Below are 14,854 nucleotides of genomic sequence, written 5' to 3'. Positions count from 1 at the left end.
GGGAGTGATGCCCAACCCACATTACCCTTCTCTTTGAAGGAACTTATGGATTGAGCCCTTACCTTAGACCTAGACCCGTCACTTAATGAATCTGCCATATGCCTTTTGTAGGGACGGGATTAACCTTACCCTTACTTGGATTACTACCTTCACCCTAGGACGATGGAGTGATGCCCCGGGCACCCATTACCCTTCTCTTATCAGCTAGTATCAGGACGGGATCAGACTACCTTACCCTTACCTTTTTCCCTTCACCCTAGAATATAGATGGAGTGTTGCCTTCTTGAATTGATTCACTAAAGCCAGAACTTCAGCAGGCACGGAGTGGAACGGAGTCAGCGAATAAGAACCAAAAGATGAGGTATGCAATAATATAAGACTTCATTAGGGGAGGGGGAAACCAACCCCTTCGCTACAGGAAAGAGGTACCAGTCAAGGCCCTTTAGGTTTTCAGGATCATCAAGAATCTTAAGTAACATATCTGGTAGAGGGCCTTCCAACTTGTCCTGATTCAAAAACGAAGAGTTTGCCTTGACCTGAAAGGTTAATACTTCGAACAATACTATCAAGGCGACCTTGAAAGGAAATTCTAGAGGTATACCAGGTCCTGACTGGTCTGCTTCCCTGGAGTGGGTCCTGCACCTCGGGATAACCTCAAGGGGATCCAGTTGATACGTCTAAAAGGCCAGGTTATCGCTTTTGAATTGACCAGGTTCCCAGGCTATATTAAAGCGGATAAAACTAGATTGATACCAACCCACTAAACTTATATTTATAAAGTAGGGATCTAAAGTTCATACGAATGTTTTAAGGACTCCCAATCAATCTCATAAGTTCTGACTGAATCAATAGGTAGTTCCCACGCACGATATGTTTCACTTTCCCAATGGCCACATGCTTCAGAAAGGATTTACCCTTACTTAAAACAACCTCATAGGCTCTATCCTCCAATATAGCTACAGAAATCAAATTCTTCTTCAACCCAGGCACATACATAACATTTGTTAGATGAAGATGGGAGCCTGACTCCCTCTTAAAGGTGACAGTACCAATTCCTTGAGTATTGTACCTCCCATCATCTCCAAGTTCTACTCGCATCTGAAGATCCTTCTCTTCTAGGCTACTGAAGAATTCTTTGCTTCCTGTCATATGGTAAGAGGCACCAAAATCTAGGTACCAATCACTCCCTCATAATGTGCTTGGCATGCAAGAAAAGAGGGTGAAATCTAACTCGAATTTGAGATGCCACGGCATCTCATCCTACTCTTGTTGGAAGCTCCTTGCTGGATTTCATATGCGGACACTTGGTTGCATAGTGTCCATATTCATGGCAGTAAAAACATTTTATTTTGCTTAGGTCCTTCTTCTTTCCATTGTTTTGGCGGGACTCTAGCTCATCTTGGGCCTTCTTGCCCTTGGCATTCTTTCCTTTGCCAACTAGAGCAAAGTCCTCTTCCTCTTCAGCTTGGGATGTTACTCCATCTCTGGTGTTCCTTCAGATTTCTTCTTGCACCAAATCGGACCAAAGTCTCTCCCAATTTGGCAATTTGTGCCTTCCATTTACAGAGTCCTAGTAACTTTGCTAGGATTTTGGAAGGCCTAGGAAAGCTACGCTCACTAGCTCGGATGAGGGAACATTTTCTCCTACTCTTCCAAGTTCATCTTGACATTGAGTGAATCTGGAGAGGTAATGTGGAATGGTTTCATTCTTCTACATGCGGATGTTTCTAAGCTTGTCCCTTAATGCCAATTTCTTGGCATCAATACCATTTTGAATAGCTCAGTGAGGGTCTTCCACATAGCAAATGGAGTCTCCTTGACATGTAAATTTGTGACAACGTGGTCTCTCGCACCCTCCAAGATGATCCTCGTGGCTCTTGCGGTATCCTTCATCCATTGGGTTAACTGTTGCACGACCAGTACTGCTAGTTTTGGAATGTCAGTTGTAGTGTACTCCAGCACTCCATTATCATCGAGTACAGCTTCCAACCTATCCGTCCAAGCTATGAAATTCGAGGTTCCCTCAAGGGCATACTCCAATCTCAATCCATTGAAAGATATTTTCCCACACGAAAGAAAAATTGCTTCACTGATCTGCAAATCGAAATCTCTGAAGGAGAAGCTCTATTGACTAGTTATTAATGTGATTTCAGCTTCGGTACCATGTAGAAATTAATAGAAATTTGCTACTACTGATGAATTCGAACTGAAAACAAGAGATTACAAATTTCCTCTACTATTTTGCGAAATGGAAATCACAATTTAGAAACACATGCAATGGTATGCAACCATCAAAACCACAAGAATGCAATGATTTACAGGAGAACCCAACTGAGAAAAACCCCTCTGCTGCTTTGCATTAATTCAGATGAGAAAGAGAAACAGTTGCAATGTCTTGCTTCAACTATGAAGCACACCCTGCATTGTAAAATTGTTCCCCTGCTTCCTGACCTCCTTTGGCCAATACTTAGCCAATTCAAGCCTCAACCAACCTACTATTTCCTTGCACAATCCTGGAGGAATTACACTCCTAAATAATAGGGAAATTCCCTATTTCCTTGCGCAAATCCAAGGGAATTGATCACCTGCTCAGTGCAAAGGCACTATACACTCAATAATATACAATTATAAATACAAACATGCCTTTTCCTCCACTTCAACTAGGCAATTCGAATTCCATGCATGACTAGGTCAATTTTTAGCTGATTGACTAGTTAACTGAGAGATCAATGAATTAGCAACAGTCTTAACTACTCAACTAAAATTCAACTGACTCAACTAGTAACCAAAGCTCAGTTAACTGAGTTCAACTAACAATAACTCAACTAGATTGCTAGATCTTAGCAATCAACTCATGCATAACTCTACTTCTAGCCTACAAACTCGAATTCACTGAGTAAACTAATAGACAAAGCCATGTCACTCTAGCTCACTGCCATCCAAGTCATCCTACTAAGGTGGAAAATCAAATTACTCAATTTGACTAAGGCACAAGTCAAAATTGAGTCTTTCCTTACTACATTTATAACAAGAAACACCTAATAGGGTTATCCATCTAACCATCCCTAACATAAGGAGGTAACCTATTTACAAGACTAGATTTACTTTATCTTTGAAGGTTAGATTTGTGTGAAGTATTATTGTGCCCCCAACATTAGGTATGGTCCACTATGATGCATCTATGGTTATTGTAACTAATGATTGTTGATTTTAACTTGATCTGGAGAGGGTTTTGTCAGTGGGTTTCATCAAAGCAGCAAAGGCCTCTTGAGATGATTGTCCTCCATTCTCAGCAACATTGCAGAAGTCATGTTATGGTTTATCCATTCTAGAGAGAGAATGTGACCATGTTGATGCATCGTTGCCTGTCTAGCGCAGAGTGTTGGGCCACTTGATGACCCCACATAATGCTTGACACTCCGAGGTACCCCCAGATGTTGAAACATTGATCCCATGAAGCTTGGTGTTAGAGATATTGATGATGTGCCCAGTGGACCTAGGATGCCCCCTGTCTGGCCTTAACACTATTTGATGGGCATTACTTGTTCCAAAGCCCGAATGATGATGGTCATCCTTGAGATGACAAGGAAGGGTTTTCACATCATTTATTAGCCCCAACACTTGAGTAGGAGAATGCCGCATCACCCCTCTTGCCCTTTAGAGGGTGATTTTGGGCACCATGGAGATCATGTCTTGGTATGGAGGCACTTTGGAGGTATGCCCATGATCTAGGAGCTACATCTTGGAGTATGGAGCACTCATTAGCCCACATGACACTCACTTGTGGCATTTAGAGCTCATTTGGAGGATGATGTCATAGTTGAGGAGGTATTTCTCCCACACGTGGGCATCCATGGCATCTTTTGTTATGTTTTTGAGCTATGAGGTTGGCTTTTAACCTTTATTTTATGGAACACTTAGAGTAAACTTGTAATTAGGACTCTACATGTACTTTTTGTAAAAAGTGAGGGAGTTAGATCTCATATAAATAGAGAACCCTCCACTCAATTTCATTTCATCATCACACATTACATTCTTTTACTCTCTAAGAGAGTGCAAGCTAGTCTTTTTCGCTACTATGGGCAAGATGTGATCTTTTGGTGATGCGGTTTTTTTTAAGATTCAATTTTTGCATGGAGAATTTTGTAAGTTTAGTGTCTTATCATTGATACTTTGCATGCTGAATATATGTAGTAGGGTTTCTCTTGTGTCATGACTAAATACTTAATTATTGTTAGAATCTTGCTACATTGTTGCATGTAAAATTGTTCTCTTAAAGGCCTATAGGGAAACTCTAAATGTGCAGCCCCTATATTTAATTTCTCCCCTTACAAGAATAATTGGCAGGGTTTTGAAGTGGATGCCCTAGCCATTCCCCCTTACTCCATCAAGGTCTTCTCCTTGAATATTAGCCATAAAAGACTCCATTAAACCTGGGTAGGATAAGGCACTGATTGTTTGTGTGTATCCATAAATTTTCTTAAATTTCATCTTCTCTTTCTCTCTCCTAGATGATGTCTAGGGCAGTCGCTAGGGTTTCTAGGGCAGATTTATGCATAAAAGTGAATTTTGTGTGGATGAATGCAACTCATAAATTATGAATTGCATCTATAAATTGTGTACAGACAAAATCTAGCATAGTGCATGATTGATACCTCCTAATTAGAACTGAGGTTACCTTCTTTTGGCTGTTTATGCATACTTAACAGCCATAGAAATACAATTCTTACCCTAATCCTCGCCTCTATTAGAAGATCTTTGACCTCTTGCTGTTGAATATCACTTGAAGATCATTTATGAGGCTGCTATATGGTATTGAACTCCTTATCATTGCATATCATCCAAACCCTAACTTACAGCAGCATTGTCTTGGTCTAAGCATAGAGTCTTTGAACCCTAGTATAGCACACGTAGGCCATTTTGGGCCCTGAAGGTACTCTATCAATATTTAGACCTCTTATTCATCACCTTGAGCCATAGCATTAGAATTATCCTTTAGGTGACCTAGGCAAACCTCCCTTGTGGTTAGTTACCACTACAGAGCAGGAGAAAGGTTGTTGAGGCGACAGTGGCAACCCTTGCACCAGACCTGCTAGATTTTGCAGCATCAGGGGCCAACGTTGATGACAGACTACCTAACACAGGACATATGATGCATCTTGGATCAGCCATTGTATCTTGGTGTTGTAAAATGCAGGATACAGCAGCCAATTCTTCAACAGAGTCTAAGTACACAGCAGCATGATAAAAAATTTGCAAGTTTGTTTACCTTCGATGCATTCTTGACGACTTAAGGTTTCTCAAATTTCCAGCTTTGTATGGATAGTCATAGTGCCATCAAAATTTTAAGAAAATTGAATTGATGCAAGGACCAAACATATGGACATAAAATATCATTGTCTGAGGATGTTGGTTTCAAAAATGATAATTGAACCAAAATATTGTACTACAGCAGAGCAGATTGCAGATATTTTTACCAAGCCTGTATATTGAATCAAGTTTGAGAAGCTCAGAAAACTGTTTGGTATATGCAGCATATAAAACTTAGGATCATGGGGGAATTTTGGTATATTCATCCTAGAAACTCGTGAGCAAATAAATTCAAGTAGAAGTCAATGAAATAGATTTGTTTGCTTCCAAGATTATATGAGCCAAAATTCGTGTTTGATCTTCATGAATTGTATTCTTCCAAAACAAGTGGAATAGTTGGAAAATTTGTGTTGCGTGCATTGATTAATAAAATACTTCTTGTCAGCTGGATTTGACACAAATTTGACAGCGCCTTATGAATTGTTAAGCTGTGCTCCTGTACTTTAATAAATTGATCATAATTGATCTCCTTGATTGTGAAGAAGTTTTGGCACATGGATGGCTACAGCAGTACACTTGGTCCATGGAATTGCTTGGGCTTAGGGTTTTAGGTTTAGGGTGCAGGTGGAGGCAGCCAGTGCACGCTGAGATTCCACTGGTACCCCTCAGACTCAAGATTTATACTGCCCCAGATTTCCTTTCATTCCTGCAGTATTCATAATGGCAGTGTCTCAGTTGGTTCTTTCAGCAGAGACTCATTAGGAGCACAGCTGGCTCTACAAGCTACCTCAGGTATCCTTCTTGGACTCGATGATTACCCTGCAAGTTCTTCTTTTACCCTATGGTAGTTTTGAGTGACTGCAGTGCCACCGCTCAACTCTCCAGAGTCTCTTTATTATTTCATTTGGTGGCAACTATTGGAGATGCTGATTTGAGGGATGGTGGATACAGACTTAGCCTCCATTTTCTGCATTTAACCCTATAAGAAAGAAGGGCCTCCTACGGCTTTGGGAACACCCTTACAAACCTAGTCTCTGGCCGGGTCAGGGCCAAGCTTCTTCTGTTTGCAAATTGGGTTTATTGGCAATGGATAAATTTGATGTGGCCAACCTGATATGGCAGCATGTCTTTATTTCTGAATGGATTATTTGTACTATGGCATTCAAAATTCAAACTCAGCCTACATGGATTGTGCCATATGGTTGTTGAGTAGCTTTTGGTTCAGGGAAGACTGGATGGTCTTGAACATTGGATTGACTAAATCAGTACATTGTGGAGAGGCTTTGTCATTTGCAGGTTTAAAGCTTTCGGATCAGGTTTTTTTCTGTATCCACTTTGGTGCTTCTATATTTGCAAACTCTGTTACAAGCATCTGCAGAATACTCACCTTTTATTATCAATAAAAGCTACAAATTGTTTCTAACAAAGGTAACAATTTGTTTCTAAAAAAGAAATATAACAATCTTAATCATAAAGTTAATTTATATTCTCATTTCGCAGAACAATGATCATTGATTAGTCTTTTGCAGAAAGCAGATCAAAGAATCAAAAGAAAATGGTCCCAAAAAGAATGCTATTTTTATTTCTAGATGCCTCTGTGAACGCATTTATAATACAATTAGTTATGTTAATTCTTACCTCATTGGCAACCTTTTCTAGACGAAGGGGAGAATTTAATCCATCTTCTGGTATATCATCAAATGCTACAGTAAGTGAAGAGTCCTGCCAAACAAAAATACAATTAATTATTGATCTCTCTGAATTTTTTGTTTAGAAAGTTCTAACTTTATTATGTATAACTTTAGAGTTCCATTCTCTGACCAAAAGAATTGAATTGAACCTTTAGGCGATATACCACTCCTTGCCCTAGTGGAGCGCTTCCAAGTTCTGCCTTATTTGGTTTTAAAATAACCACGTCATGGGGAGCAAGCTGTACACAGTAACAAGTATTACATTAAAAAACGTCCTTCCAGCATGGATATAAAATAACAAGGCATCAAGACCATTACCATGCATTTTTCAGATTAAGAATGAAACTGGTAACTAGTAGTAACAAAGAAAGAGAATTGATAAAACAAGATATGTTATTGTATTGTTCCTTCCTATGATTGCACCCACACTGGTGAAAACTACATCTTGAGATTTCAAATCGACTGACCATGCAACGAAAAAAACTGGGCAGATAAAGCACATAAAGGTCTTTCCTTTCAACCTCCAAAGTTCAACCCAATGGCGACATGCAGTACAAGGTCAAACAAGATGGTTGACACATTGATGTAAAGTTCATGTAGATTTTACTCACTTACCTTGTGTGCAGGAAGAAGATCCCCCTTATTTGGTTGCAATTCCAAAAGCACCTTACCCATTAACCCTGTCTAACATCCAGAAAAAAGAACTGCTCAAACTGGCAGCTTCAAGAGTAAGAAATCAGTTTCTATGGAAAAAATAGCAGACAAAATGAACAAAATGCAACCTGAACATCTGTACATTTCAGGTTCAGAATTGCCAAACCACGTTTCTGAGAAATGTCTAATTTCCGTGTTGCAATTGAATCCATTGATGTCGATATTTCTGCTTCCTTGAAAGGGCAAAAGTATCCAGGGAAATGTGTCAACATACCACAAAAATATATGACGGATATTTCTTATTTTCTAACTCAATATTATTTCCTTTAAAAGAGAATCGTCATAGTTGATTACTAGATCATCTAGTCAAATTACACTATCTATATGCTGAAACATTGAAAGAAAGGGCAGCAGCCAACTCCCCTAACAATTAAGCAATTGTAAATATAACCTGTATATTTTGGCTATAACCTCAATTAACATCATTTCACAATTGTTAATGTGGGGAATTTCTGGTTATTAAAGATTCTACAAAATAAATTACAAGTCTTAAACCATTAGCTTGTCATCCGTTAAAAACACATCTATTGGGGAAAGCAAGACTGGAAAAGTGACTTTGCACTTGTTGCTTGGGCTGTGTGTACCCTCGCACGAGAAAAAGGAAGAGCCTAATACACACCAAACGCAGGGTGCAGTTCTGGCAGCAAAATGGGCAGTAAGACCACTGAGTGTGGAATCAGGCTGTACCATGGCAGATATTAGTGAGAGATCAAAAGAGACTGCCACCCATGTAACAGGTCTTGAGGGTTGGTACTTCTTAGTAGAATTCAGCATACTTGACAGCTTTCTTCAAAGGAGTGTATTGGAATTTTGAGGAGCCAAGACCAACTGTAATTTAGCTGAAAGATGTATTCAGACCAAGGTTGCACGAAACAGGGAAACGGGTACGAGTTTCCGAAACGGGAAGCGATACGAAACGCGACCTTCCCAAATTTTGGAAACGGGGAAATGCGAATATATTTATATTAGGACATTTAACATTTAAGAAATATGTGCAATCATAAAGCATATATGATACATTCTAATTTATTACATTATGATAAAATTGTCAATTGTCAATGCATAAACTATAAGTATCTAAATTTACATCACATTTACTCATGAATAATCACATAATGAAAATAGAAATATCCAAAATCAGCCACGAGAAATTTCTAATTTTTTGTCTCATGCTTGATTGGGAGTCTCCTCCTACATAGTCGAATGACCTTAGTGCTCTTGATTAAATACAAGTTTCATAACCTAGTACCCTACATTCTCTTGATTATTGGGAGTCTCCCCTGCATAGAGGGCTTTGTTCTCTCGATTAAATACAAGTTCCATACCCTAGTACATGATAAAATCCAATGGAAACATTGCAATCCCCCCAATCTTGAAATCCTGAAAAACAGATAAGTCTGCTGGATTTTGAGTGAGATCTAAAATTCTACTTTCTCCATATGAAATCCAATGAGGGCGAAACCACTCTCAAACATCCTAAGTCATTTCATGGTAATGTTAAAAATTTAAGTAAAACGATGAAAATGAAAAATAAAAGAGAATATCACTTTTACTTTAAGAATTTAACATTAGTAATTACCATGAACTGCATATCAACACTAGGGCAAAAGTTCACTTTTATAACTTTAGACAGGCATCTGGAAGCAACTAGAAGTCACTAGGCTAACGTAAGAATAGATTAGAAAACAAATTAAAAAAAAACACAAGTAAATGTTGAAACGTATACGGCGCTGAAACGCGTTTCAGGCCGTACTGGCCATGTTTCAGTTTCGTGAAACGTGGCAGTACGGCCTGAAACGCATTTCAAGGTCGTACCAAACGCGTTTCAGCGTTTCATACTCGTTTCCATACGGAAACGCCCTCCTACCCCACGTTTCCTGCAACATAGATTCAGACCTTCATCAATTCTACAATGAAAAGATCTTCTAGAAGAGGTTTCCAGACAAGATATGGGGGGGACTTGTGGAATAAAGAGAGGTGCTCAAACAGACTGGAGAACTGTTAATACTGCTAGATGTTTCCAATAGCAGACAAAACTACCTATCTTGAGGTCTGCAAGACTATTATGAAATCTACCCTCTTTAACATTCAGTTAGATATACGGGCCTATTTGGAAAGACTGGAAATGGAAGTATGGCAAGCCCCTATTCTGTTGTGAAACAAAGACACTTTCTGGGAAACATAATCAATACCACCAATCACAGAGAGACCTAATAGAAGGTGATGGGTCAATGACACAACAGACATTAAGATACGCCAAGCTCTGCAGAAACAAAAACTGTCTTTTGTATCCTAGCCTCTAGGTCTCAGGCTGGATGGTAACTAACTGAAGAGTTGTGGTAAAGCAAACCATCATAATTGGGGACTAACAGATGGGCTCTGTATAATATGCCAGGAGGAGACAGTTGAGCATGCCTTCTGGGGATGTACTGTGGCTAGCACATTGTGGGGGTGGATCTAATCAGAATATGCAAACTTTTCCGCTGGGCCTCTCAATTACAAGGGAGCAATTTTAGGGAATGTGTGTATGATTATATAGTGTGCTAAAGAGATAACAAACATTGTCAGGCCGACAGGGATCACATTTCACCGGAGAATAAGATGCATCATACAGAATCACCTTTGTTGAGGAAGCTCCTAAATTCTGCTTTAGATGGTCATTTGTTTTGAAAGTTAAATTGACTGCTCGATTTCAGGTTAGGATGAAATTAAATAGAAAAGATGTTTATTCTCTAGTGATTTGGCACTACTTGCCTATTTTGGATGAGGGTCTCATCTTGGCTGCTATATAGCTATCTAATGATGCTTTTGATATAATATTATTATTTTATTTTTGTAATATAAGATGGGTGCTTTTCAGATTAAAAAACAGCACAATGAATAGCAGCATAGCTTATCATTTTCTACAATAAAAAGGTCATGTTGATTGAAGTACCATCGGAGATTGCCCTTTCAACCAGACGCTCAGCAAATTAGCCAATAATAGAAATGCTAAATTTAACCTCCAAGTTCCCACATAATTTGGCCAGTATCAAGTTGAATTGCTTATTCAGTATTTGTGACTCCAGGATGTCAGAGGAGTTCCAAGCTTCTAGAGAGCTAAGTTGCTAACCATCAGTTTGCCAGATTACCTTGGGAATGAACTCAGGAAATCAATTGTATTGTAATCTGAGAATGTTGCATACATTCAAAAAGACCAGCTAAAAACTACGTGTGGAAAATATAATCAGCAAAAATAATTTTGGATTTTGAAAATTATATAAAATATAATAAAAGAGACATGCATAAGTTAGTGCTGCATCCTAAGATCAAAAACTGTCACGCACTGTGGATATAGAAAAGCAAAATGGTACAAAAAACATCCCTTGACCATTTAAAATCCATATATCATGGAAAAATGAATATGTTAAATGGGAAAGGAAAATAGCAGAAATAATATGTGATTTCTATCAAAGGCAAAGACAATATATATGGAACGGACTCATAAAGGTTCAGAAAAAAACTATCGCTACAATTATGCAGATGCTAAGCAGTGATATTATCATCTTTTAAAGAAACCTCTAAATGCAGTATTGAAAATGGGACTAGGTCGATGTCAGAGGAAATTGTGTCTTATTTTCCACTTAAGAGATTTGCTTTTAAATTCTAACCCTACCTATTTCGTTGATCTAGATCATCTAGTCAGGATCCACTTTTTGCCTTGGGACTTCACTAATGTCTGGACAGTTTACTTATATATCATCCCTGATTGGTGAAATCATAAATGTTGTATGTAGCCAGTATTGCCATGTTCCCTGATTTGTACTTCATTAATTACAAACATGGTTATTTAATTTGTAGGCCAATAATTGCAACTAATGATTATTTGGGAAATTAAAGACATTTACAATGATGATCCTCAACACTTGTACTTGTGGTGGAGGGGTGCAGTGCATAAATAACATTTATTGTGCATTTTCTTAGTTGTTGAGTTTGGATAATAATGGACTGAATTGAACTGGTATTTCCTAGTTGTTGAGTTTGGATAATAATGGACTGAATTGAACTGGTAAACACATAGATTTGGAAAACGTTTGGCTGAAATAAGGAATGAACTAATAGGGGGTCTCTCTATCACTCTCCTCTTCAGTCATTGCAACCTATTAGGCTTATCAAACCAAGGAATTATTTGATCAGAAAATTAGTCATTTTTGGGATTGAAGAGAAAGATGGTTCCATCATGGACTTAACACTAGTGAGAGTCACACAATCTTATTCCTTAGGCATTATCAGTGTTATCAGAAGCATCCTCCCAGGGGCCACTCCTACGGTGGAACCATGCTCCGAGTGGGAGCATCCAAGGAGTGCTCTGGGGTTCTCTAGCACACTTCCCTGCCACTATGTCGAACATAGTGCCCCCTGGGACGTTCCCCTGCTACTCCCTAGATGCTCCCAGGGTGCTCCCTAGCATACCTAGATGCTCCTGCGAAAATGAGGAAAAACATCTCCTTTTTAATTTTTCCCTTACAGGTGGGACCTAAAGGAGGTTTAGAGTTTAGGTAAAGTCAAGGAAGAAATAAAAGCACTTCACTACCACTATTTTCCTTATTACATTCATATGTGTTCTTGAGCCTGGTCTTCTTGCTAGTTTTTGAGAAAGGCAAATCTGCGAGAGCTTGGAGGAGAGAACAAAGCATGCCATTTACTGCTTGAAATAGTTAAAGAGCTAAAGGGGTAAAGCCCAAAACCCATTCTTTGTAGTTTTTTGTATATCCTTGTGTTGTTTGTTTGTGGATTTTTCCTCTTCTACTCTTTCCCATTCCTTCCTTTCTTTCATTTTTTTGCAGATTGTTCATCTAAGGCTTGAGGAAAATGATCTTCTTGTGGTTGATGGTTCCATTTTTTATTCTCATGGTGTTGGTGGGAATAGGCATGAGAGAGAGGAAGAGGATAGCAGTCATTCTCATAGTGACTCATTAGATGAAGATGAGAAAGGATTGGAGGGGGATGAAAGTGGCAATGGAGGGAAATTTTCCCTGGCACCCCTGTGGAGGTTTGTGACAAAACTTGAGAGGGGGGAGGGGGTGGAACCACTAAATTTTTATGCAATATGATTGTTATCAAGGAAAACTTTATAATAGTTCATATACCCATGTGAGGCAGCATCTTCTTGGGATATTACAGAGTGGTGAGAATCATAGTTTTAAAACTCAGACTCGGACTTTGACTCAGCCACCCATCACCTCACGTTTCAACTCAGGAATTGAATTGACCCAAACTAAATGACTCAGTTTTCAAAAAAATACATAAATAATTAAATTTTAATGAAAAAAAATGATGTTTAAGATTCCAAACCATTAGAGATAAAATATGCAAAGTTTCCTCATCTATATAGCATGTAAGGGTGAAGATATAAAAAAGGCACCAAGTGCAATATATATCAGCAACAAAACACATAATCAAAGCAGTAAACTATATCCCTGCTGCTATGTTATGTTAAAGGTGCACAACCCTTCTCTTCTAGAATATACATTACCCACCTAGACAATTATGTTATAAAGTACTTACAGCAAAGTCAATACTTCAATCTCATTGTGTCTTACAGTTGTTGCCATGGAATTTGTGCCTACTGCATCACCTCAGGACTTGTGACAGCAATTTTGCTCTCTGCCTCATGCACTGTCCATAACCTGAACAGTGTCGCAATATGTTACAGGCAAATTATCCCTGCCTCAGGATGCATGCTACAGGCCCACATCGAGACTATTTTTGCCTTGAAATGCATGCTATTGGGATATACATGCCTTGGGCTTGTATAATAGGGTTCTGTGCCTATTATAATTGTGCATTGCCTCCATTTTTGTGCCCTTTGCACAGTTTTCTAAACCCAAATTTGCGCTATTTTTTTGTTTTGCACCTTCGAATTTGTGTATGTACATGCCTCAGGAATCATGCCTTAGTTTGCAAGTTACAAACTACTTCTGAATAAATCCAATCCTTTACAACCTATGTCGCATGGTTCAGCTTCAAATTTGAGTTCGGCAACAGATGAGTTTGATTCAAATTCGAATTTTCCAATGAGGTTTGCCATTAGGTTCAGCTATATATATTTTTCAATATTTATGTATATAATGTAGAAAACATAAAACAATTAGAAGTCAACATCAATAATTATATGTGAGTAAGAATATGATCAATGAACATACGTGAAAAACTTAATCATCCATGGAGAGAGGCCAGATTGAACACAGAAATGCTGGCTGCATACCTGTCTGACCTATAACCTTGGCCGCATAATTTTGTGCGTCACTGTAAGCTTGACCTGTGTCCATGGATGCATATCTGTAAACTTGGCCAATGTTCCTCTGCTAATGTTCATAGCGCTCCACCTTGACACCACATCACTATAACCTTCGACCCTCATTACTGTAACCTCAGCCCATGTTCCTGTATGGCCTTGCATTCTTGTTACCTCGACCCCATAACCTAGCACTTCAACCCGGGTTGTGTCCCTGCAGAGAAACCTGTTGATTTGCTGAGTCGTGCCAAGATCTGTTTCTGCCATCGAGGGTCTATAATAGCAAACCATCACTAGGTGTGTCATTAAGGATCTGTAGCAACAAGTTGTCGTCAGGTGTGCCATCAAGGAGATTGAGTTGTTATCGTCAGCTGTGCCATAAAGGGGATCGAGTCATCGTTGTCAGTGTGCCATCAAGGGTATCGAGTCATCATCATTAAGGAGATCAAGCTATCGTCATCAAGGAGATCGCGCTATCACTCAATATGGCCTCTCTCCGACTATGGAAAGTACCAAAACCAACAAACCCAACAACAAAAAGTCCATTAAATTCAAATTTAAATTCACCTTTTAGGTTTGAATTCATATGGGTTCGAATTCAATCAGGTTTGAATTTGAGGTTCGACCATGAGGATCGGTGAACCACAACAAATTTGGGAACAAAATCAGGTTTGCCGAATTTTGAACCTCAAGCTTCAAATTCAACAAACCTTGTGACATAGTTTTCAACTGCCCAATCAGGTCATCCATACAAATCCATGCGATGATACAAATCCACATCTAGTGTCCATGTGGTGGCTCAGGCGGTCTAGTACAAATTCAGCCAATTCAGGCCAGTTTGCTACCCGAGTTGGCCTGATGG

At 39.0% G+C, this 14,854-nt stretch overlaps 1 protein-coding gene across 2 annotated transcripts in view; it reads right to left on the bottom strand.

Moving 5' to 3' along the window:
* LOC149153397 (DNA-binding protein) overlaps nucleotides 1-14,854 on the bottom strand; it is a 413,454-nt gene that overhangs the window by 354,908 nt on the left and 43,692 nt on the right. For both annotated transcript variants that reach the window (XM_089442331.1, XM_089442330.1), the window contains exons 2-5: nucleotides 7,784-7,888; nucleotides 7,617-7,685; nucleotides 7,151-7,240; nucleotides 6,949-7,032 (exon numbers count right to left, since the gene is read on the bottom strand). In XM_089442331.1, the coding sequence (XP_089298457.1) occupies nucleotides 6,949-7,032; nucleotides 7,151-7,240; nucleotides 7,617-7,685; nucleotides 7,784-7,888 (348 nt within the window). The remainder of the gene's footprint in view (nucleotides 1-6,948; nucleotides 7,033-7,150; nucleotides 7,241-7,616; nucleotides 7,686-7,783; nucleotides 7,889-14,854) is intronic.

This window comes from Pinus tabuliformis, chromosome 9, assembly GCF_031772625.1.
Source record: "Pinus tabuliformis cultivar Carrire ecotype Pingquan chromosome 9, CPIR1, whole genome shotgun sequence".
NCBI lineage: Eukaryota > Viridiplantae > Streptophyta > Pinopsida > Pinales > Pinaceae > Pinus > Pinus tabuliformis.
This window is presented reverse-complemented; position numbering and strand designations above follow the sequence as displayed.